Raw genomic sequence first — 26429 nt, 5'->3', positions numbered from 1 at the left:
GCAAATAAACCATACTGTCCGAATTCGCCCCGGTGTCCGAAATCACCGTTTATAATGGTAGTAAAAAAGTCTCACATGGCAAAATGAAGTACAAGAAAATCTGCTCTGCTGTTCATAAGCATTTGGAAAAGTGTCTCGAAGTTACAATACCTAATCATGAGGATCATATCCCTCCAACTTCCATCTGGACAGACTTTGCTAATCGTATTGAACAGCTAAAAGAAAAATGTAAAATGGCTACCTATGAAATAAAAGTCAAGATTATCAGTCTCCTTCCTTTGAAGTGGACAATTGCATATTGTGCTCTAGGGAATTTGGGGTTTCAGAATATTTGGTTCAAAAGGCCAGGGCACAGAAGGAAAAACAAGGAACCTTGCCGTATGTGATGCATCTTGGACGTGTAAGTCCTTACGTGCTTGTGCAGTACATACTGTTTGTAAATTTTTTTAAGATGATGAGTACAGTCGTTTGTGTCCAGGGATGAAAGACTTTGTATCTGTCCGATTGGAATGTGGTGTTAAAGAACACAAGCAGAAGTGCCTTGTTTTGTTGAATTTGAAGGTGGTGTATGCGGCCTTCAAAGAGAAGTTTCCCACTTATAAAATTGGTTTCTCAAAATTCACACAGTTGCGTCCCAAATGGTGTGTACTCGTGGGTGCGCGTGGAACCCATGCTGTGTGTTGTATTCATTACCAAAATCTGAAGCTGATGTTAGATGTCACCAAGCTTCGTAATACAACTACAGACTTACTTGAGAAGATTGTCTGCTCTACAGAAAGCGAGGATAGTATGTTATGTAAGTCTGCCCTGGAGTGCAATGTGTTTTAGCTCTTCTTGCAGAATCAGAAGCACTGTGTTTGAAGATGTCCAGTATATGCAGTGGATCACAGTAGCTTAGTGTACATTGATATCAGTGGTGGAAACAATTGAAGATTTCATACACAATTTTTGCAACAAACTGGAATTACTGAAAAGTGATTATTTAGTAACAAAACAGCAATCATGTTATCTAGCTTCATTGAAAGAAACTCTTGGCCCAATAGACTGTATTGCGATTGGAAGTTTTTCTTAGAATTACTTGTTTATTGTACAAGACACAGCACAAGGATTTCACCGGCAGCAATCCCAGACCACAGTGCATACTTTTATAGTTTATTTATCGAAATCAGGGTCAGCGTCATCAACTGTAAAGACATTGTGCATAATAAGTGACTACATCATTCACTCAACAGCTGCAGTACAGTATCAGAAAACCATTATTCCCCATATAAAGGATGCAGTGCCTCACCCAGGAAAAATTCACTACTTTTCAGATGGAGCATCATCTCAATATAAAAACCAGAAAAATTTTAGGAATCTGACACTGCATTCTGAGGACTTTGGAATTGATGCTGAGTGGCATTTCATTGCCACTAGCCATGTAAAGATTGCCTGTGATGGGGTTGGGGGGACAGTCAAAAGACTGGCTGCCAGAAGGGATCTTCAAGAACTTCATCACCCAATCCTCATTGCACAAGCACTTTTCGGATTTGCATCACAAGAGATAAAGGGTATTCAGTTCTTGTATGAGTCCTCAGAAGACATTGAAAATAACAGTGCAATGCTACTGAATGAAAAATTTGATCAGTGCAGGACAATTCCAAACACAAGACAGTACCATCACTTTAGACCTGCTGGAAAGGATGGTGTTAAGATGTATTCAACTCTATGCCCCGTGAGATATGATACAGGTTATCACACACACAATGTATAAGCACAACAGTCTCCAGTACAATACCGATCAGTATCATTGCAAGATATCAAGCCGTCTTCTTACATTATTTGTGTCTATGATTCTAAGTGGTACCTTGCCTTTGTTATGGACCATTCTGAAGAGAACCAAGGTGTTTTGGTGAAGTATCTGCATTCACCTGGACCAACTAAAGCTTACTTCTTAACCAATGAAGTTGACTGTGTGAAACTCGGGGACATTCTAAAACCAACTATTGTGCCAACCACTATAACAGGCAGACAGTATGCACTGGACTGGGCAACTGAAATTGAAATACTCCAGTTGTGTCTAAGTGAGGAAAGGCACCAATCTTCAATGCATGTGCTTCCTATGTAACTTTCTATTTAGATAATAATTAATGTGCTCAAGTTGAATATGTTGCACGATAATGGGTCTCTCATGTCAAATTCTGTGGCACTTACAATATTGTCTTTATCGACAAGACCACACTGTCAACGAGTACAAAAAAAAAAAAAAGTTATGCATTAGAGTAACACAAAGGTAATTTAGTGGTAATAGACTTAGATACAAGCTACATAATGAAGCAATTTGCAGCATGCCGTGACCATGCACACATTGCATTTGTGGAGGTCCCAAATAGTGATTTTCGACAATTTCAGAATTTTCAAAATTCAAAAAGTCTATGTGTGCATGCAAGTAACACAACCAAATTTGTTTTATGAATTCAGCCTTATCACCTCTCTATACACATCAAATTTTGTTTCAGTACTACCATTCACACATGAGACAAAAAATATTGGAAACTTGCAAAAATGTGATAACTTGTGTTGCTGTTTGTCTGTGTATTACTTCCGAACTATGAACCATTGCAACACATTATTGCTTTCTCCTACAAGGGAGAGGTGTTACCTTTCAAATGAGACCAACCTTTTGGCTGTATCTGATTAGCACAAGGAGCTAGGTGGTCACACATGGTGGCACGTTTTTTGGAAAAAAAAAGGGCCAAAATTGTAACTTTGAGAGGGCCTAGCTCATTTCACATTTCAGTACCTGAGATACGAACTTAATGTAGTGCAGATATTAACCAAATTTGATTGAAATCTGTAACCATGATGCAACCCTCTTTGGCTAAAATCTAATGATTTTCAATGGAATGACCCTCGTAAGTTTTTCACTTTTATTCTAGTAATACCCATTTTATTTATTTTTTTTATTTTTACATGAGACATGCACTGTTGCTCTGAAGTCAGACCATCATTAATGACAGTGGTGATTCAGTGCAAAAAGGTAGAGAAGGCAGGAAGTGTGGTAGTGAGGCAGATGGTGCAAGGATGTATGGAAATGAGTGTGAGAAAGGCATAATGGAAGGAGATAAACGTTTAGGTAAATCTGCATGGATGATGAAAGATAAGAGCATATTCACTTATCTGTGGGCCACAGTTGTTGATTCAGAATTACTCTATTTTAAAATGATCACATTTCCATTTCAGCGTAAACCCGATCATGTTTTCATGACTCAGACACTTCACTTATGCGGAATGAATTTTCATGTACAACAGAGTGTGCACTGATTTGAAACTTCCTTGCAGTTTAAAACTGTGTATACCAGAAAGGATTTTGATCCGGAGTCCCAGGTTTGATCCTGAGTCCTGGTCTCGCACACTGTTTTAATCTGCTAGTAAGTTTCACTTTAATCAATTTCAGTACAGTACCCTCATATCTCCTGCCCCATTTACAATTGGAAGCCAAGTATTTAAAACATTGAATTTGTGTTCATGCTTGGATTCAAACATGTTTAAAAACAAATTTTTTCCAGAGGTCCGATCAGAAGAGGTGAAATATTTGCGAGGACGCAAATTCCTTGATGCGCTGTGTGTATTCTTTTGGGCTGCAACACCAGTGCTTATGTCTGTCCTAACTTTTGGGACTTTCGCTCTACTGGGTGGAAAACTGACAGCGTCTACAGTTTTCACAGGAGTGGCATTGTTGCAAATGTTGATTGCACCGCTAAATGCATTTCCATGGGTTCTCAATGGCATTGCAGAAGCTTGGGTGTCAATTGGTCGATTGGAGAAACTGATGCGGGTATGTAATTCTTCTTTCAAACATCACATATTGTAACAATCATTGCCTTTTTAATTTCACAAACTATGAATGATTTTTTGTATCAGTTTTTGGAGGCATTTGCATAACTGTAATACATTTGTGAGTTTGTAGGCATATTGAAGGGCAATTTTCTTTGTAATGAATTATGAGTTGTTTTTTTTTTTAATTATAAAACATATTATGTGGGTGTGATAAATCTAAATATACAATAAAAATATGAAAGAAGTTGGACAGCTGACTTTTAACACTGCTCTGAAGAAGCTATATACTTTAGTGGCAAACTGTAAGACAAGTAAATTCCTAAAAAAAATTTAAGTGGTGTTGTACACGATCTATAATTGTTAATGGTGGTATCAACGGATAAAACATGATAGTTATTTGCATTATGAAAACAGAAATGTACTTGCCTCAATATATTCTTGCTCAGTATCCTTATCCAGAAAAAGAGTGTTAAAATCAATTATATACCATGCTATCATCAGTTTTTAAAAATTAGTTTATGAAATATTTCAATATGTCTGTGTGCTGGCATGAGCCAAGAATTTGTATTTGTGTGGTGCATGACCATGAAAAAGAGGAGGTTAAAAAGAAATGAAATAGCAGATCTGTTAGGAAACATAAAAGAGATGTACTCTATTCATTTAAAAACTTAAAACAGGACTTCATTTGTTATCGAGGAAAAGGATGATATTTTCTGTTGATAATGGATGTCACATGAAGCAATGTATCCATATTTGTTGACATGAATAACTCATCTATACACCACAAACATGGAATTAAAAGTGTCTTTAAAAAACACCAGAGAAAAGGCATGTGATGACATAGGAGGGCCACTGTGTTGGACAAGGTCCAGCACATTTTAAAAGTTCCGAATTAGGAAGGAAGAATGAAGTGATTACATTTTGCAATTAGAGAAGAAATATGAATGAAAATATGGAATGATGTAATGAGTTTAAAACAAATTGTGTTTCAGAAACTTGTAGTATTGTACAAAATAAGTGTATGTATATTGTATAAAGTAAAGTACATTGTAAGTCATCTATATTGATACTCATGTGTAAACAAAAATTTCTGAAAATACAACATAGGTTCTGAGAAACTATGGTTAATGTGTTATATGTTTTAAGTCTCAATCAGCTATGTCTACATCGATAATCTAGAACGTACTGTGATGTGTATAGCATAGGGTATTTGCCACTGTACAAACTGTTAGGGCTTCTTTCTATTCCATTCACATTGTGTGTGTGGGAAAAAGATTGCTTAAATTCCACTGTGCATGCTGTATTTTGTCTAATCTTTTCTTTGTGCTCCCTATGTGAGTGATACATAGAGTGTTGCATATTCCTAGACTGCTCACTTAATATTAGTTCTTGAAACTTTGTAAGCAGATGCATACAGAATCAGTCCTAAAATGTCTGCCAGTGCAGGCCTTTCAACATTGCTGTGATGCTCTTCCATTGATAAGTTGTGATCATTTGTGCTCCTTTCACTGTATACATTCTGTATCCATTCTTAATCCTATTTAGTGTGGCTCTCTCACAGTTGATCAGTTTTATAGGTGGATCTCACGAGTGTTTCGTAAACAGTCTCATTTGTAGATTGAATATATGTCCCCAGTATCCCACCAGTGAAGTTAAGTATCCTTTACTGAGCCTGTGTGATCATTATGTTTCATGTCCTTACAAATTATTACATCCAGATATTTGCATGAGTTGACAAATTCCAAATATGACTCATTGATATTCTAGTCATAGGATTATACATTTTTTCCAACAATATTGTGTCTGACAAAGAATACCTGCACTATATAGCATGGACTTGACAGCAATGTATTATGTTGCTGCTGGTTTAACAATGCTTTGCTAGCATGTTTATTGATTTGTTTATTTGGAAGGAGTAACAGTTCATGGTACCTAATATCAGAATTAAGATTTTTATTTAGGGTGACCCAGGAATGGGTGATGTACAGCTAGGTTGCTGTTGGCATTTCCAGCCATTTATGTGTAAGGAACTGATGTCGTAGGTAGACAAAAACTGTAGAATAGCTTCTGATTCCAGCTGTCAGTGTGTAAGGAGCTGGTATCATAAGTAGACAAAAACTGTAGAATAGCTTCTGATTCCAGCTGCCAGCACAGTAATATTATCAGCTCCACACTAGGTTGCACAATTGTTTTTTTTGTAGATTGGTTGCATTTTCCCAGTACCCGACCTATGAACCAGAGTCCACCACTTGTTTTATTTATTATTAAGCCCATGCGCCATTACACTTAAAGTCCTCATGGAGTTTTACACTTGGGTATTTGTCTGAGTTGACAGATTCGGGTTATGACTCATTGAGCATGTTGCCATATATTATCATACTATATTTTTGCATTTTGAGAACAATTTTGCATTTCCAACCACTTATAGCAGCTTACTAATTTTTTCAGTAACTTGAAGTGTAATAAAGATCTCATTGATTACAGCTTTTTTTAGACAGTGCTTCATTATTTGTGAAAATTATGAGGTTACTATTAATGTTGTCTGCCAGATCAGAAATATACAGCTTGAATAGCAAAGGTACAAACACACTACCCTGGGACACCTGAAGATATTTCTACATCTATCAATGACTCTCCAGCCAAGGTAACATGCTGTGTCCTTGTTATCAAGAAATTCTAAATCCAACACTTTGTTTGATATCCCATTATGATCATTTTCATTAATAATTGTTTGTGAGGTACTGAGTCAGGTCCTTTTTGGAAGTCATGAAAGATAGCATTTACCTATATGCCTTGATCTGTGGGTTTCAAGATGCTATGTGGGGACAAGTACAAATTGGGTTTCACATGGCCAATGTTTTTGGAATCTGTACTGGTTGGCATGAAGGAAATCATTCTGTTAAGAGATACTTCATTATGTTTTACCTCAGAATATGTCAGAGATATTGCACAGTAGTTTTGTGGATAATTTCTTCTATTTTTTTTGTAGATGGATATGACCTGTGCTTCCTCCAGCTACTTGCACAGTGTTTATCTCATCATCTCTATTGAGATGTTATTGTCCTTGATAAATACTTTCATTTTTTATGACTCTTTTTGTAGGTGGATATGACCTGTGCTTCCTCCAACTACTTGCATGGTATTTACCTCATCATCTCTACTGAGATGTTACCGTCCTCAATAAATAATTTCATTTTTTATGACTCTCACCATATTGCCTGGCATTTACTGTTCACACAATTTCAGCTACTCACACTGATTATTTTTAAAATATTTCTGTGAATAAATATGAATGCCTTGTGCTAATCTCTGGTGTTCTCAGGAAGTAAATCTCAAAACAATAATTATGTTGAAACTTCCTGGCAGATTAAAACTGTGTGCCCGACCGAGACTCGAACTTGGAGAGCTTCTGTAAAGTTTGGAAAGTAGGAGACGAGATACTGGCAGAAGTAAAGCTGTGAGTACCGGGCGTGAGTCGTGCTTCGGTAGCTCAGTTGGTAGAGCACTTGCCCGCGAAAGGCAAAGGTCCCGAGTTCGAGTCTCGGTCGGGCACACAGTTTTAATCTGCCAGGAAGTTTCATATCAGCGCACACTCCGCTGCAGAGTGAAAATCTCATTCTGGAAACATCCCCCAGGCTGTGGCTAAGCCATGTCTCCGCTATATCCTTTCTTTCAGGAGTGCTAGTTCTGCCAGGTTCGCAGGAGAGCTTCTGTAAAGTTTGGAAGGTAGGAGACGAGATACTGGCAGAAGTAAAGCTGTGAGTACCGGGCGTGAGTCGTGCTTCGGTAGCTCAGTTGGTAGAGCACTTGCCCGCGAAAGGCAAAGGTCCCGAGTTCGAGTCTCGGTCGGGCACACAGTTTTAATCTGCCAGGAAGTTTCATATCAGCGCACACTCCGCTGCAGAGTGAAAATCTCATTCTGGAAACATCCCCCAGGCTGTGGCTAAGCCATGTCTCCGCTATATCCTTTCTTTCAGGAGTGCTAGTTCTGCCAGGTTCGCAGGAGAGCTTCTGTAAAGTTTGGAAGGTAGGAGACGAGATACTGGCAGAAGTAAAGCTGTGAGTACCGGGCGTGAGTTGTGCTTCGGTAGCTCAGTTGGTAGAGCACTTGCCCGCGAAAGGCAAAGGTCCCGAGTTCGAGTCTCGGTCGGGCACACAGTTTTAATCTGCCAGGAAGTTTCATATCAGCGCACACTCCGCTGCAGAGTGAAAATCTCATTCTGGAATAATTATGTTTTACATTATGATGTAATAGTTGTAATAAAATGAAAGCTAGAAATGAAAGCAAGATTGTGGTGATAAAAATACAAAAATTACTTCATTTATCATATCTCGTTTGCAGTATAATGTGTGATATGATCAGTAAGCATTTTATATATCTGATTAGCTATTCCTTTCGATGTCCTTACAAAACTCAAGTGTGTACTATTGATCTAGAAATCCTGTTTTAGAAAAGATTTTTTGTTTGAAATTGTCATGTGAATTCAGTATCTGCAAAATGACTTTTGCTTAAAATCAAAAAGGTAAAAAAGTAAAACAGACACTCCTTATTAATTTAGGTACCCATCCAACTTAGAAACTTATTGTTTATATGCTTACTGATTTCTGTCAGTGGCTCCTCCACACATTGAGTTATTGCCTTTGTTTATATTCCACCTGGGATTTTCTGTTGCATTGTTGTGAAAGCTTTTATTTGGAAACGAGTGGAATATGAGAACTCACGAGTAGAAAATTATGTGTATTCATAAAAGAAGTTTTATTCAGATTGGGTTAAATGACAGGGAGATGAAGTGTCCAAACATCGTTTTAGACAACAGAGTAGATCTTTGATCCTGTGATCCATTTTATGTTAATCTAAAGATGTAATAACTACTCCTATGGTTAGTAATAGTGTTTGGGCCCTTCTATTCTTTGTGTGAAGCAGAAACAAAAGTACACTTACTATTATGATTTATAATTGAGTTGTAGTTTTTCATCTAGTCCAAGAGTGCTTGAAGAGTGATAATATCTTATTAACTCTACTGCAACTAAAGGATTCTAACAGCATTTCACATTGCATAGTTGGAGGATTTGGATCCAGACCACTATTACAGTAAGATGCCAACTGATAGTGGTAAGACCGTGCTGCAGCTGGCGAATGCTAGTTTCTCTTGGAGCAGTACTCTTTCTGTACTTAAGAACATTAATATCACAATTAAAAAGGTAAGAATGCAGCACATCCACTTTTATATTTAGACATTAACTTTTCATATTTGTAATGTTTACATCAGATTTTTGCATATTTTTACTGCCACTCTTAGATCATAAGTATTTATTTTGGTCATGGGAATGTATGCCTGAAATGCTACTTTTTCTTCTTTCCATCCTTTCTGAATTGAAAATGCATAAATGCTTTTGAGACATAGTTTTGCAAATACTGTCATGTGGATGTAAGGACAGTTACAGCAAGTTGTCAGAAATGCTAATGTACAATCACATATAAAGAATAGTTGGTTGCAAAGCATCTTTAAATAATTTAGGAACAAACTTGTAAGTCTCTGTTAGATTCATGTTCTGTTTTCATATTCAGTTGATTATGCCAGAAAATGTTTGAAAATTTTTCACAAAGAAAAAACGTCCACACTGAATGATTCCAAAACCCTCATTAAAGATGTTAACCAAGTAAAGCAGATTTTATCTTTCAGTGTTGTTTCATCATGCCTTGCATATTCATTGTGACCTTACATTACTTATGGCGGCTGGAAATAAGCATGGATATATACTTGGCTAGTTTTTGGCCTGATCTTTTCTTCTCAATAGGATTTCATTAGAATTCAGTGCTGAGATGCCATTGAACAGATAAAATGTAATCATGTCTTAACAATCATCCTATATTCATATTTCCTAAGTGTCCTTAAGTACCCATTTGTTTTATCCTGGAGACAGAGTGGCTTGTAACATAGAGGTTGCTAATATCTGTCTATATATGCAACTTATAGGAGTATCATATCTTTGGTTGGGTATTCAGACACAAGTCTGGTTAATAAGTTAGCAAATATTGCTGACACATACTGAAATATTGTGCGAAATCCTTGTGTGTCATATCTCACTATTGATGGCAACTGTAAATGTTTGGAAGAAAGAGCTGTAGATACCAAACTGTGTTTAAGCATACTTGACGAATCTAGTGATTAAACCTTGTCTCAAATTCTCTGGTCATCCTTATAGAATGAATTTATATTAAGTTTACTGTGGATGGCATAGCTCTGTACGTAAAATGATTCATACTCCAGGAAGAGACACCATCATTTTTTTGTGTTTGCAGTTTATGGTTTTTCTGTGACTGCCCTTTCATCTGTGTTCTTCGCAGATAGGAGATAAACATTCTGTATATTTAGAGACTTAGTCTGCTTTATTGTTAGTAGGGAGATGATGTTACTTTCACAATGCACGACACCTGAGATCTCTCTAAATTGTTAACCAGAAGATTAAATAGCATTTTAATATGTCTGTTTTATCCTTTTGTGTATGTGAAGTGACACACCTGTGTACTTACCACATTATTTTAACTTTTGCATAATTATTTGCTTTTTATGAAGCATTTACCTTTTCATTTGGATGGTACACTTTGAGGAAACACCATTTTTGTTTGGTTGTTGCATTAACAGGGACAGCTAGTGGGTGTATGTGGCCACATTGGATCAGGAAAGTCATCACTTCTGGCAGCCATTGTTGCTGATCTTGAATTACAGTCAGGATCTATCAGTCTCACTGATCCAAAAACTGCAGGTATGAGACATCACTGAATAATTTTAATGTGTCTCATTTGCAGATACCATCAATTTCTTACAGTGTCATATGAATAACTTTTTAAGAGAAGTGCACAGCTATAACATTATACACTTAAACATTTAACCCTTATCGCAAATTGCCTGATCTGATAGCTTCAGGTGAGATGGAAATATTTTGCAGGCAAATGCTACATAACATGATGTCAAGGCATAATTTTTGATTTAATGAGTTTTATTTTAAAGATGGCTTTTCTTCTCAGTCATCTTGCTCATATTCAGATATGCAGAATGAACATGGCCCTATTAGATCATTTTTGGTTGCAGTTTTTGGACTGGTAGCCCAATCTCCTTGGCTACAACGAGGCTCTGTACGAGATAACATACTATTTGGTCGTCCATATGAGCAAGCAAAGTACAGGTCAGTCATATTCATCTCTCTCTCTCTCTCTCTCTCTCTCTCTCTCTCTCTCTCTCTCTCTCTCTCTCTCTCCACCCTCCCCCCCCCCCCCCTCTCTCTCTCTCCACCCTCCCTCCCCCTTTCCCCTCCCCTTCTTCCTCCTTCCTTATCCATTGCCTCACCTTCTTCATCCATTGCCTCACCTTCCCCCCCTCCCTCCTTCCCTTTATTTCCGTCCAGAAAAATTTCTCTCCTGCTGCCACCTACCTTTTGTGTGTGTGTGTGTGGGGAGGGGGGGGGGGGGCGACGGCACGCACGTGCATGCTTTTATTTTAACAACAGTTGTTGGATTCTCTCTCTGTTGTTCTGGGGCCATTACTTTTTAAAACAAAAGTAACATAAAATAAAAGTAAGTAAAGCAACCTGCAATTTTCTCGCACATACTACTGTTCATGTTGCTGCATATACTTTCAACCTCCTATACATCCTCTTCTTTTTCTGCCTCTTCATTCACTTTTTTTCAGTTTTGTTGTATTTGTGGCAAGAGACCATGGAAATGCTTGTTTTCTGTAGGCGTGTTGTGGAAGCATGTTGCCTAGATGGTGACCTCCAGCAGTTATCGGCAGGGGACCAAACTGATGTGGGAGAAGCAGGTGCAGCATTGAGTGGTGGACAGAAAGTGAGAATAGCACTTGCTAGAGCCGTGTATCAGGTATGTTAATATGAAATGTTATGTACTTGGAATCTTACTGTCCATTTCTTAAGATACATCCAGTTTCAGTTTTTTTAATGCTTTCAATGATCTGCATATGCTATTGTATCAATTATATTATTGCCAGAATTCTGATAAGAATGCATCTTTCCTTAGGTGTTACGTAAGTGCTTTATTTTGTTACCCAAGGAAGTTCCTGTTAATTTTGTATTTCAGCTACCTAAAAGATGTAAAGGGAGTTGCAAGGGAAATATGTACTTTGACCTTTTCTTTTTTTAACGGACTGTTGAACACTGATAGTATGTTCCTGTGTCTTTGAATCAATACTCATGAAACAGTAACTACCTAAGTCACCCACCTATCCATCCATTCAGGAATGGGTGGAGGTAGGAGGAGAGTGGGTACTTATTGTTTTATGAAGTAACGGATTAATGGTTACTTGTCTGTCACAAATTTGGATAGAAATTTATGTTACTGCCACCTCCAGTTATTTTACGATATTCTTCTACCTGAAGTTCCTTTTTCACAAACACTAAGTTTAACTGTATATATTTTTAGATATATTTATTATTAATTTTTAGACATCTTCATGGGTTATAGGTTTTTATGGTCATGGGGATTTTATTAATTTTTTCATTCTGTGGTTATATTTATTATGTCTTCTTTCATTATTTTCTTAATTGCATTTTACTTTTACATCTTACTTTTGCTTTCCCAATTGCTCCCCTCCACTCACCCCCCCTCCCCTCCCCTGCCCCCTCACCACCTACTTCTAATTTATTTTTTCCCCCAGTATCTCCGTTTTCTCCAATTTTTTCGTCACCCCTTGTTCTCACAATGCATGTGAGTGAACTGTCCTTCCTTTCTAATCTTATCCAAACTATCCCTCTTTTCTCCCAAAGAAAGAACTGATAATACTTTTATGTGTGTGTGTACTGGCAGTAATAAAAAAAATTGCCTCCTACTTTCAGTAGCCTTTCATGGCATAAGATGTTTCCATCTGTTTTACAGTCCAAACGACTACTGTCAGTACTCTACACAATGTTCGTGGGGAGTTTTTGTTTCATCGTATTCAGTCCTGTGTTTTCTATATTCAATTTCATTGAATTAATCATTGTCTTTACACTTTTGAATTTCAGTCTATTGTTTTGCTCTACTAGTTCATCATTTGAATCTGTCTCTGCTAAAGCTGAGTTACAAAACATGGTGTTCAGAAACTCCTTTACCAGAAAAGACAAAGTAAATATTCCAGAATTTGAATCAAGAACAGCTGCCACTATGAGCAACTTAGAAGAAGGTATCCTCAGAGTAGTGAAGTAACTTAAATCACTTAATAAAAGCAAGTCTTGTGGTACAGACTGTATACCAGTTAGGTTCCTTTCAGAGTATGCTGATGCAATCCATACTTAACAATCATATGCAACCACTAAAAGGTTCTGTACCCAGAGATTGGAAAGTTGCAAAGGTCACACCAATGTTCAAGAAAGTTAGTATGAGTAATCCAATAAATTACAGGCCCACATCATTAATGTAGACATGCAGCAGGCTTTTAGAACGTATATTGTGTTTGAACATTATGAATTACCTGGAAGAGAATGGTCTGTTAACATGCAGTCAACATGCATTCAGAAATAACATCTATTCAGAAAACATCGGTCTTGTGAAATACTACTAGCTATTTACTCACACAAAGTGTTGAGAGCTATTGACAAAGGATTTCAAATTGATTCCTTATTTATAGATTTCCAGAAAGCTTTTGACACTGTACCAGACAAGGGGTTTTGTAGTGAAATTATGTGCTTATGGAATATTGTCTGAGTTATGTAACTGGATTCATGGTTTCCTGTCAGAGAGGTCACAGTTCACAGTAACTGACAGAAAGTCATCCAGTAAAACAGAAGCGATTTCTTGTATTCCCCAATGTAGTGCTATAGCCCTCTGCTGTGCCTGATCCATGAAAATGCTTTAGGCAACAAACTGAGCAGCCATTTTAGGTATTTTGCAGATGATGCTGTTGTTTGTCATCTAGCAAAGTCATCAGAAGATCAAAACAAATTCCAAAACAATTTAGAAAATATATCTGTATGGTGCGAAAATTGCCAATTGAAAGAAAAGTGTGAGGTAATCCACATGAGTGCTAAAAGGAATCTGTTAAACTTTGATTACATGAGAAATCAGTCAAATCTAAATTCTGTAAGTTCAACTAAATACCTAGGAATTACAAGCACGAACAACTTAAATTGGAAAGAAGACATAGAAAATGTTATGAGAAAAGCAAACCAGAGACTACATTTTATTGGCAGAAAACACTTAGAAAATGTAACAGATCTACTACAAAGACTGTCTACACTACACTTGTTTGGCCTCTCTTGGAGTACTGCAGCACAGTCTGGAATCCTTACGAGGTAGAATTAACAAAGTACATCAAAAAAGGTCAAAGAAGAGCATCACATTTTGTATTGTCCAAAAATAGGGAAGAGAATGTCACAGATATGATACAGTATTTGGGGTAGACATCATTAAAGCAAAGGAGTTTTTTGTTGCAGTAGAAGACAAATATTGCAAAGTCCATTTGCTGGATATGGTGTCAGAGGACCTGTCTCTTCTGTGTAGAGGCCACAAATGGTGTAGCTGGCAGGTCCATAGCCGGCAGCTCCTGGAAGTGAAGGTTAATGTGAATGCCAGGTCCATGGTGGAGGCAGCTCCAGAGTAAGATTCTGACTGTGGGAATGTTTTAAAATTTGGTGCTTGGCCCAGGAAATTCACTCAGAATGAATTCCTCAAGCATAGCCCGCACTCAGACCTAAATACTGCCTGGGCACCAGGATAGTGCGTGTACTACTTTATGGTTATGTGGCCCATGGAGAAGACAAGGTCTGTAGGGCCAATGACGTCTGGCAGTTGCAGGTTTGCTGCCTGATGACTGGGCAGAGCTCGGCCATCTCTTTCTGTTATCTCAATTGCTGTCCCCTGTGAGATCCGTGCCCGCGTGACCCATGGGTGCGTTGGTTGCTATCTGAGTGCATGCAGTACATCGACACAGCAGAAACTATTATGCTACATATAATAAAGCACAGCAAGTTGGACAGTGGCAATATATTTCTTCAAAATACAAGAATGCTCCAGTAGTAGAGAGTAATCTGTATAGTTGCTGTTCAATTTGGCTAATAATCATTTTCTAACATGATCATAAATGATTTGGTCATGGCAAATCACAAAACTCACGCTACAGTGTAATCACAGTTTTCAATTATTAAAAGAAAACACACACATGAGAAGTAAACTGTCAGTAACATTACATAATCTTGGACAGATGCTTCTGATGCCAGTGTATGCTATAGAATGTGAGATAAGGTAAACATTTGTATTTGATTTTGAAACTACACAATTCCTTTGTCTATGCCAAGCACTAAACATACAAATTCATGCTCTAGACAATAATCATTTCGTATGCTGTAATGAGAAACTATTTTAATACTGTGTTACAATAATTAACATTTTATTTATTCATTGTTGATAATTTAAAATGAAATAGGTTGTGTCAATAGTAGTGCAGACAAATCATATGGTACAGCTATAATCTTAAATACTAAAATCAACATTGGTCGTATCAAATGAAAGAGTACAGCCCCTGTCTAAATATTAAAATCAACATTGTTTCTATCATAACACTCTTTTACACTGTAACATGGGTTCCTGTCAGATGTCTATATAATTCCAATTTGAAAACTTTAAATGGAATGGATCAAGCAGAGAGAGCAAATTTATAAAACATTTGGAGGGTATTCACTTTGTGGGAATTTCCTGTTCTTGCCAGTCTGTGCCTTGGAATGTCAATTTTTACTTTATTTCTGGTATCAAGTTTGTGAATTTCTTCTCTGGCAACATACTCTTTGATACTGTTCCTGACAAAGACAGCAGAGACATAGATTCACAACTGTTAATATTTTAAGCCTGGTGGAAAAAAGGGAGGGAAGGGCTGCAGTGCTCCATAGGACCAGCCTTGCGTATTATACAAGCAGTTTCTTTTTTCTTTTTAAAATGTTACTAATATGAGAGGAATGTCCCCATATCAATAAGCCATTTGAGGAATGTGACAGAAAGGGCCCTAAATATGCCATGGGGAGACCACTAAACACATCTCTCTGTTTCCACATGAGGAAAAACTCATGAGATGCTCATGCAAACTTGACTGATATGTTCCTCACAATTCAGTTTGGTGTCAGTATGAAAAATGAAAAATTTGTCACAATTATTTCTATATTATTGGACAAACTTAGCCAAAGCTGTTGGGTTTTGTTTGGATTACAAACAATTTTTATTACCTGCAAACCAATTTGATGCAAAGTCAAGCATTTCATGCATAATTTTATCAGGAGTTGTGATGATGCGAAGCAAGTGAAATTATATCATTGGCATAAAATATTACAGACTGTGATACACAATGCAACAGGTCATTGATGGGCACAATGAAACAGAAGTGTCTGAAGACGAAGCCATATGGAACATAAGATCTAATTTTTACCAACTGGAAATGTCTATTTCTAATTGAGACAAACTGTCTTCTGTTGTTCAAGAAGAAGGAAATTACTGATAATGTAGATTTGTGTACACCATAATACTCCAGTTTTCTCAGTAATGTGTTACAGGGCTTGCAGTTAAATTTTTTACTTATGTTACATGATATATGTGACACCATTTTGTTACTTTCAAAAGCTGCTAAAGTCTCATCACCTATTTCTAGAACAGTTGCAGTGTCATCTTTACTAACTGAAACCCACACTGATTGTTGAAGAAGAGCACATGTTTTCTAAAATAATTACATGATTGCGCTAAAGAAATTTCTGGCAGAAAGTAAATAATTTAGGAGTAACAGAGACAACTCACCAGGTTTTACCTGGAAGTTCTGGCAACAACTTTGGAGAATCTCAGGACTGTGTTCAACAGTGTTTACAAGTCAAGGCGATCACTTCCAGCACCATTTGTGACTCACCTTTGTTTCCCTATGAACAAGACATGACATGGTCATTTCATTTTCTGATTTGAATGCAAAGCCTTTAATTTGTTTGTGGGGCCTCTTTTGAGTGAGACACCGTGTATTTGTACTATTTTATATTTTATATGTTGAGGCCCCTTGCTACCTTTTATTGTAGAATGATGCAACATCACTATCTGACATAAAAGTTTGTAAATATCATGAACTTCTGTTAATATGTTACCAGATCTGATGATGACAGCACAGATCTGTTGAAACCAATAATTAATAAAAGATTTACAACCGATCTTGGCGTACTTGATATTTCAGAATGATATAACAGTAAACTATGCTGAATACTAGAATGGCAGAAGAGGTGAGAAAGACATATCCAGTTCTTCATCATATGACTTTCCCTAATTTTTTTCTCCTATTTAATTTGAGGTATTAAGCTCTACAAAATATTTGTAATTTCTCAGACAGTTCATTCGATACACTTGAATCAATTTGACACTGCTGTAATTTCTCTTCAGAATATATGTAAAGAATGCAACAGTGAAGCAGCAAAAATCAGCAGCTGTGCGAAGCTGTTGCTGTTCATTGTCCATCTTGGCATGTGCACATTCCAATTTCATACAATTTATATCATGACATTCCAGTAATATTCTTGGCCCCCGAAAGACATTATGAAAATGTGTTGTCAGCATGGACTTTTCAATGAAGAAATGGTATGTCTCTTAGAGAAACAGAAATTGGCTTCACTTGTGAGGATGAGGATTTTGTACCAGAGACAAGTGGATATAATGACATTGTGAATAAGGAGTGATTAGCTGAAGATGATTCAGATGTTAATCTATGTCAGACCTCACGTCACACATCACAGCCATATCAGTTGAATGCCTCTACGACGAAGGTCACTAGGGTTGGAACCAAGTGTGAGAATGTCAATTTTCCATCTTCTGGAAGGAGGTCAGCTGTGAACATTCTAAAGGAGAGAGGAGGTCCCACTACTTATGCTTCCCAAAGAGTAGACAGCTCTATCATCAGTGCTTTACATCTTATTTTTCACAAAGCAATGTTGCATCTCATGAAGAAATATACAGAATCAAATGCTAAAAAAATACTGTAAAACAGTGATTGGACTGTGTCACTTGAGAAACTGGAAAAAATGATGGCTGTCATAGATGCTCAGGGTGTTATTTTTTCTAAAGATAAGTCTGCAGATGATCTTCGGTTGCATTCCTGGGAGCTTACTTTCATCAAAGACATTATACTAAGGTACAGATTTCAGGAGCTTCTCAGATTTCTCTGTTTTGATGAAAAATCAACGCAGGCTGAATACCTGCCAGCCACAAAATTTGCTCTTGAATCTGAAATTTGGGGAAATTTAAGGGAAAATGCCATGGGGAAAATATAATTATTGATGGGCAACTATTACCAAGCAAGACAGGTTCACTCAGTTCATGCCCAATAAACCCAACAAGTATGCTCTCAAACTCTCGGTTGCTGCTGATGTACCAAAAGAGTGTATATGCAACGGTTTCTCATACCTCGGAAAAGAGTACATTCATACAGAGAAGCAACCACTCAGAGAGTACATTGTTCTGCATCTCTTGGAGCCATTTTTAAATCACAGGAGAAATTTAATGACAGACAACTACTTCTCATCTCTTCAGTTTACTACAAAGCTCAAAGAAAAGAAAACTTCATTATTTGGTATAATGAACAAGCTCTTTGATGAAACTCCTGATGAGGTAAAGGAGCCAAATGCTGAAATACACCGCATAACCATCTTGCTCCAGGCTGACAACACAGACTGCATCATGACTGTAGGCCAAGGAAAGAAGAATATAAATGTCTTTATTCTTTGTTTATTGCATGCTGAAGTAACAAGAAGAAAAAAGAAACCTGAAACCATAGACTTCTACAATACAAAAAGTCTGGGTTGGATGTGGTTGATCAAATGACTCCTAAATATGTGTGTAGGAGATGGCCAATGCATGTCCAGTACAGCTTCTTGGGCATGGTGACAATGAATGCACGAGTTATGTAGAAAATAGTGTACAATAAAATGGAAATTCTGAAAGTCATGCTTCAGCTTTGAATGAACTGAAGAGAACAAAAGAGCACTAAGAAGAACAGACAAATGAAGAGGATATCAAATGGAAGTGGAAGAAGTGACAAATCAGCCTCTGTAAAGTGACAAATGTGTAAAGTGCCACAAAGCCAAGTGAAGAAAGAAACCACCTGTGCGAAGTGCATCTAACAGATTCCAATGACTTTAGTATAAAGTACAACAAGGCCATGTGTACAACACTTATGAGTATAGTATGGGCTATATATATCAAATGTGTCTAGAAGGTTCTACACATAGTTAAGGTATGGAAGTCAACAGCTTTTAAGAAATTTGTTGGCATGAGCAATGATAAATCAATAAGGTAATTTGTTGTTGATATAACTAAGTAATATATTGTTGTGTTAAATAACCATTGCATAACTTGCAAAAAGTTAGGGATTAATGTACACTAAATTAAAGTACTTGTTTAAAGCAAATATGAAAATACTTTATGCTCTGCTAAGGAATGTCTAACAGTTTCTGACAACACGAGACAGTGTGGTGCTGGGGTGCAAGACTCACACATCTCTCGCAGTTGACATACGTATTGTGTGCAGCCGTTCTTCTCGGGTCAGACAGCTGCATCAATCTTCACAAACTCTTCTTCTCCGAAGAGTATAGCTGGTTAAAGGAATTTCAAAATAGATTTCTTTCTACTCTTGAAAAGATTCTGTACTCTCAGGATAATTTTTGTTCAACTCTGTTGTATTTTCATCTCCACAATAAAACAACTTCACAAGTTTCACATAATCGTTCAACTCTCACAAGTCAACCCCATCTTGGACCATTAGATACTAACAGATACAATTACAATATGTTTGGTTTAATAACCACTATAAAACCAGTTCTTGCTTCTAACAAGTCCAATACCAGAAAATAAAATGTAAGTGTCTTTAGTTCAATACATAATTCATTTGTTCACAACACATACAGTTGTTACACCATCAAGGAATAAAGCATGCTTGCTCCTTGTACTGGACATACAGCTTTTATGGCGCAAGTAGCAAACATTTGTCCGCACTGATCGACCATCCCTATTGCAGTGTTCTCCTGATACACGTCCATCCTGCACACACACAGAAACCAGTGGTGAGGTAGACACATCTCCACTCTCTCACACTCATACTTAAAATACCGGGTGTTCGAGATGGTGGAAAGATGAGTGTGTCTAGAACTTACACTGAAATTCTCGAGGCACTACATATCTCTCCCCTTAGCTTGAACACGTGATATTTTATACATAATTATCATATACAGTAAGGATACATAGGATAGTGCTTCATCTTTCAACATTATATGTTTTCTTTCAATAACAGTGAATATGCCTGTTCTCATTACTTATTCCTCTCTCTCTCTCTCTCTCTCTCTCTCTCTCTCTCTCTCTCTCTCTCTCTCTCTCTCTTAATCCCTGTTGGAGCTAGCTCTTTTCAATGCTCTGACAATTTGTGCAAACAAAATTTTTGCTTTCTGCCTTTTTCCAATCATAAATTTCAGGTGTACATAACTCTACTGCTTTGTTCTTATTTCCTGTACTACTTTTCCTAACTATGTACTTATTCATTACTTATTGTAATCTGGAGGAACTCTGGGTAAAATAAAAGTGTTCCCTTCTTCTGACACTTGTAAATCTAAAACATAAAAACGCTAGTGCTTGGGAACAGTACCTATATCTTACATGGGTTGATCCTAGGAGTACCCTTTCTCCTTCCCTTTTGGTAGGTACGCCCCTTTCTTATTCCTATCCTCCTGTGGTACAGGTCAATCCCCTTCTTGGTGCCCCTGTCCTTGCAGTATAGGTCAGCCTTTGATAGGTCTGCCTGTCCGCCCTTTTTCTCATCCAATCAATGTCGAGTGTGCCTCCCATATCCTTCTTGAGTAGGCCTCCTGGTTCATTGCCCTAGCATACATCATTATGTATGTTGTTGTTGTTGTTGTTGTTGTTGTTGTTGTGGTCTTCAGTCCTGAGACTGGTTTGATGCAGCTCTCCATGCTACCCTATCCTGTGCAAGCTTCTTCATCTCCCAGTACTTACTGCATCCTACATCCTTCTGAATCTGCTTAGTGTATTCATCTCTTGGTCTCCCTCTACAATTTGTACCCTCCACGCTGCCCTCCAATGCTAAATTTCTGATCCCTTGATGCATCAGAACATGTCGTACCAACCGGTCCCTTCTTTTTGTCAAGTTGTGCCACAAACTCCTCTTCTCCCCAATTCTGTTCAATACCTCCTCATTAGTTATATGATCTACCCATCTAATCTTCAGCATTCTTCTGTAGCACCACCTTCAAAAGCTGCTATTCTCTTCTTGTCCAAACCATTTATTGTCCATGTTTCACTTCGATACATGTCTACACTCCATACAAATACTTTCAGAAACGACTACCTGACACTTAAATCTGTACTCGATGTTAACAAATTTCTCTTCTTCAGAAACGTTTTCCTTGCCATTGCCAGTCTACATTTTATATCCTCTCTACTTCGACCATCGTCAGTTATTTTGCTCCCCAAATAGCAAATCTCCTTTACTACTTTAAGTGTCACATTTCCTAATCTAATTCCCTCAGTGTCACCCGATTTAATTCGACTACATTCCATTATCCTTCTTTTGCTTTTGTTGGTGCTCATTTTATATCCTCCTTCCAAGACTCTGTCCATTCCGTTCAACTGCTCTTCCAAGTCCTTTGCTGTCTCTGGCAGAATTACAATGTCATCAGCGAACCTCAAAGTTTTTATTTCTTGTCCATGGATTTTAATTCCTACTCCGAATTTTTCTTTTGTTTCCTTTACTGCTTGCTCAATATACAGATTGAATAACATTGGGGACAGGCTACAACCCTGTCTCACTCCCTTCCCAACCACTGCTTCCCTTTCATATCCCTCGACTCTTATAACTGCCATCTGGTTTCTGTACAAATTGTAAATAGCCTTTCGCTCCCTGTATTTTATCCCTACCACCTTTAGAATTTGAAAGAGAATATTCCAGTCAACATTGTCAAAAGCTTTCTCTAAGTCTACAAATGCTAGAAACGTAGGTTTGCCTTTCCTTAATCTTTCTTCTATGATAAGTCGTAGGGTCAGTATTGCCTCACGTGTTCCAGTGTTTCTACGGAATCGAAACTGATCTTCCCCGAGGTCGGCTTCTACCAGTTTTTCCATTCATGTGTAAAGAATTCGTGTTAGTATTTTGCAGCTGTGACTTTTTAAATTGATAGTTCGGTAATTTTCACATCTGTCAACACCTGCTTTCTTTGGTATTGAAATTATTATATTCTTCTTGAAGTCTGAGGGTGTTTTGCCCATCTCATACATGTTGCTCACCAGATGGTAGAGTTTTGTCAGGACTGGCTCTCCCAAGGCCATCAGTAGTTCTAATGGAATGTTGTCTACTCGCGGGGCCTTTTTTCGTCTCAGGTCTTTAAGTGCTCTCTCAAACTCTTCACGCAGTATCGTATCTTTATGTATACTATTCTTAAATATTCTCTGGTAAAATTACAAATCTGCTTTACAATCGACACTTTCCAATCCTCCATCTAATACCCTAGAGTCCTCTTTCGCTGCTCACTCTATATATAAACAGATATCATGCCTACACATAGTAGATGCTATGTCTACCTTTATTTACCAACTCCCAGTAGATACTATGCCTTTTCTCAAAACACTAGCACGACTAACTCAACCTGTTTTATACTTATTGCCCCAGTTCTCCTGCTCCAGCTTCTCTAGGCATATGCGTTGATTGTTAGTCTCATACATATATGAGAGTGAAAAATAAAAAAATAACGATGCAGAACTGTCACATATCAACAATGTGATATGTGCATCTACTCAGATGTACATGTCTTTATTCCCCTACATCCCTTGGCTGTTCGGACATTGCTTCAGGTTTATAATCCGTAATGTTCATGTTTGTGTGTAAGTTTCTCTTTGTGTTTATGTCTAGGTGTGTTTGTGCAGCCTGATTCTTTGGCCTACTTATGTGAAATAAGTTGTAGGTTCTTTGTAACCATGGAAAAAGAGAAGGACTTCTGCGATAGAAGTATATGAATACGGAAAGAGGGAAAAATAGGTATTGAGATGAGAAGTAAGAAAGGAAAAAGTAGAAATGTTTGCTAAGATCGAAGAAGAGAAAGTAGATAGTCCCAAAGACAGGAAACCCTTCCCACCCTCGTTTCCCAGGATCCCTTCTTCACCGGTACTTGAGTGAGAAACCGGAGGATGTATGATGTTAAACATCTCCTACAGAACAGACATTCCCACCTTCACCTTTGAAGTCCCTGAAGAAAAATCTTAGCAATTCCTATGGAACGGCAAATGGTGAAGAACCAGTCACACTTGTCTGCGAGGGTTGTCTGAAAGATGCGGTGTGTGTTTAGTGTTAGTCATGCTTGTATTTACACCACCCACCCCTTCCAAAACTAACATAAACCCTCCCTTATACATCACATCTCGTAAAAGGTATAAAATGTTCTACAAAAAATAGAAAATTATACATTACGATAACATAGTTGTTTAGTCATTCAGTTTAACTATACTTTTATACACACATAAAATTCTCTATTCATTTTATATCATTTCAACATCACTTGATTTAAATAGTATCATCATGTTATACCTTTCACTCAAATAATATTTTATTCATTTCATCTCATGTCTAGAGATCACTGTTCATTTGTGATTCTCTTAAATTGGTCTCAGTCTTGTAGTCATATCTGGATTCCTACATACTAAAATTATAGGATAGTTTAAGAATTCAAGAATAGATTACAGAATAGTTTAAGGTTTGAAGCGGATTTGGTGCAGGAAAAATAGTACAGAAGAAACACTAAAAACAACTCAGGATCTGATGGTCGTCACTGTGCCTGTTAACACCGAACGTTAATGTCCCTGGGAGACAGATGTGACTTCACCTGGATGCCATGGATCTGACATTAACCTCACTTGAGCAAGTGCAAACCAGTACTTCTCGTTAAATTTTGTGTGAAAGTCTCCCCACGACAAAACAGGCACCACTTTACTATGAAACAAAACATTAGGTAAAGTTATTCTGATTTCTGCTTTGTCATGAACGGGTTTGAATTCCTTGCACAAGTCATCCATAACCTTGGTAGCATCATTAAGTTCAGAAAAAGCAACTATCAAAATGTTTCCAGAGATTATACTGTCGGTAACTTCTCGATCTTTAATTAGTTCAAATGGTTACACCAAACTACTTACATTTATAATGTCAAAGTTGGCTATTGTTCCTTTGAAACTTCATCCCATATTATCTACTCGCAATCTAACAATGCATGTAGTAACACCTGGGATTTTCGATTGAATAAACGACATTACTTCCGTAGGTCGATCTGGGCTCTTTTTCAAAGTAATCATTTCCTGTCTTACAGAATTAAATTTAACATTACATACATTTTTACAAAATTTTAATTTTTCACTAAATTCAGATTCTACATGATTATATTTATCTTCAATATCAAATTCTAATTTTTTAGTTAAATCTTGAAGTTGCTCATCCTGTCTCTGGTTAAATTCAATAAATAGTTGATTAAGTTGAGTATTCAAAGAACTAGTGAGTTCACTCTTTAAATCTAACTTCAGATTTTGTACCTTATTATTTAAAGAGTAAAATTCAGTCTTCAGATTTCCCATACTTTCACACAACTGGCTAAATTCCTTATTTGGTTCATCTACTTTTGCACTTAACAATCCTAAAGTCTTATTCTGAACGTCCAGTTTATTATTGACTTGAATATTAACTGTGTCTATTTCTCTACTTAAATTAGCACTTTGTGCATTTAGCTTTTCACTTAAAGTGACTGAATCAGCCTTCTGGTCATCCAACTTAACATTCATCTGAGTATTTTGAGCTACTAAATTTTTACTTAGAGTAGTAATTTGACCATCCAACACTGTTCTCACTGAGTCAGAATTTAGACTTAGTTCTTTGATAAAATTTGCTACTTCAGCCCAATCTGGCATTTCCTTATTCACTGTCATAGCCATGGCTGGTTCTGCTAGTTGCTGTTCTTGATCCATAACTTCATTGATTTTAGACCTAGTAATCATCTAAAAGAAGATTCACCACTGAGTACAATAACTACATTAACAGTTTATCATTCAACAGTTCCTTCAACTTTACCAAACAATTATTGTTTTTTGCTCACCCAGCGTAAAGTTCTAGCTGCGTTGGTGAGCAGATGTGTAATCAGCGCCGGTGGACAGCACTGGTGCTGGCGGCGTTGAATGTTGGTTTCAGCGTCGTAGTCAGCGAGCGGATGAAGAGTCAGCACCAGTGAGCAGCAGCTGGTGCAGTTGGTGTTTGTGGTTGGTTACTGTGTCAGCATCGGCTTTTTTGCTATTACTTTCTTACGTCTTTTACTATGTTGCACTCGCCTCTTTCTTCCAGTGGTTTATTTGACTCAATACAATTACTGGAAACAGTTCACACATCTTGTTAGGACTGTTTACTATGGCAACTCATAATATCTTCTTCCCGTTTCGGTCGTGAAATTCCCATTTTCTTCGGGTCCTGTCACTTAGATCACTATGTTCTAACGGCTTCTGATGACACAAGACAGTGTGGTGTTGGGGTGCAAGACTCACATGTCTCTCGTAGTTGACTTACGTATTGTGTGCAGCTGTTCTTCTTCTCGGGTCAGATGGCTGCGTCGATCTTCACAAACTCTTCTTCTCCGAAGACTATAGCTGGTTAAACTAATTTCAAAATAGACTTCTTTTCTACTCTTGCAATGATTCTATACTCTCAGGATACTTTTTGTTTAACTCTGTTGTATTTTCATCTCCACAATGAAACAACTTCACAAGTTTCACATAATCATTCAACTCTCACAAGTCAACCCCATCTTGCACCATTAGATACTAACAGAAACAATTACAATACGTTTGGTTTTTAACCACTATAAAGCTTGCTTCTAGCAATTCCAACACCAGAAAATCAAAATGTAAGTATCTTTAGTTCAATAAATAATTCATTTGTTCACAACAAATACAGTCATTACACCATCAAGGAATAAAGCGTGCTTTCTCCTTGTATTGAGCACACATCATCTATGGCGTGAGCGGCAATCACTTGTCTGTGCTGATCGACTGTCCCTATTGCAATATTCCCCTGATACATGTCCATCCTGCACACACAGAAACCAGTGGTGAGGTAGACACATCTCCACTCTCTCACCCTTGTACTTAAAATATCGGGTGTTCATGACAGTGGAAAGCTGAGTGTCTCCAGAACGTATTCTGAAATTCTTGAGGCACTACAAATGTCAGAAACTCTGCAGTTCTAGTGTTAATATAAACTTCAGCACCACAGTGATTTCTTTGTTTTCTGTCACTCTTATCACCCTGGAGAAAATACAATTGACAGTCAGTTGCTCCTGACGAAGATGATGGAGGAATCATCAAAAGCTCAAGGTTTCACCTCGAATTGACTTGGCAAAAATTCCAAGGCTATTCTGTAAAGCAGTGCTGTTGTAAAAGACTTTGTTCTCACACTCTGTTTAATTGATTTTCTGTTAGCTAGTGTTCCAACACACATATCACACCTACACCCCTAATGCTTCAGAAATGTGAAAAATCTAACAGTTTATTTCTTATACAACAGATATTGACTTCCAGTGACATA

The 26429-nt window shown here is 37.4% G+C and overlaps 1 protein-coding gene across 4 annotated transcripts in view; it reads left to right on the top strand.

Moving 5' to 3' along the window:
- Positions 1-26429, top strand: part of LOC124595298 (ATP-binding cassette sub-family C member 10) — a 365583-nt gene that overhangs the window by 148762 nt on the left and 190392 nt on the right. For all 4 annotated transcript variants that reach the window (XM_047133987.1, XM_047134004.1, XM_047133995.1 and 1 more), the window contains 5 exons: positions 3549-3817; positions 8881-9021; positions 10467-10587; positions 10914-11007; positions 11560-11698. In XM_047133987.1, coding sequence (XP_046989943.1) covers positions 3549-3817; positions 8881-9021; positions 10467-10587; positions 10914-11007; positions 11560-11698 — 764 coding nt within the window. The remainder of the gene's footprint in view (positions 1-3548; positions 3818-8880; positions 9022-10466; positions 10588-10913; positions 11008-11559; positions 11699-26429) is intronic.

The sequence above is a fragment of the Schistocerca americana genome, chromosome 1 (assembly GCF_021461395.2).
Source record: "Schistocerca americana isolate TAMUIC-IGC-003095 chromosome 1, iqSchAmer2.1, whole genome shotgun sequence".
In the NCBI taxonomy this organism is placed as follows: Eukaryota; Metazoa; Arthropoda; class Insecta; order Orthoptera; family Acrididae; genus Schistocerca; species Schistocerca americana.
This window is presented reverse-complemented; position numbering and strand designations above follow the sequence as displayed.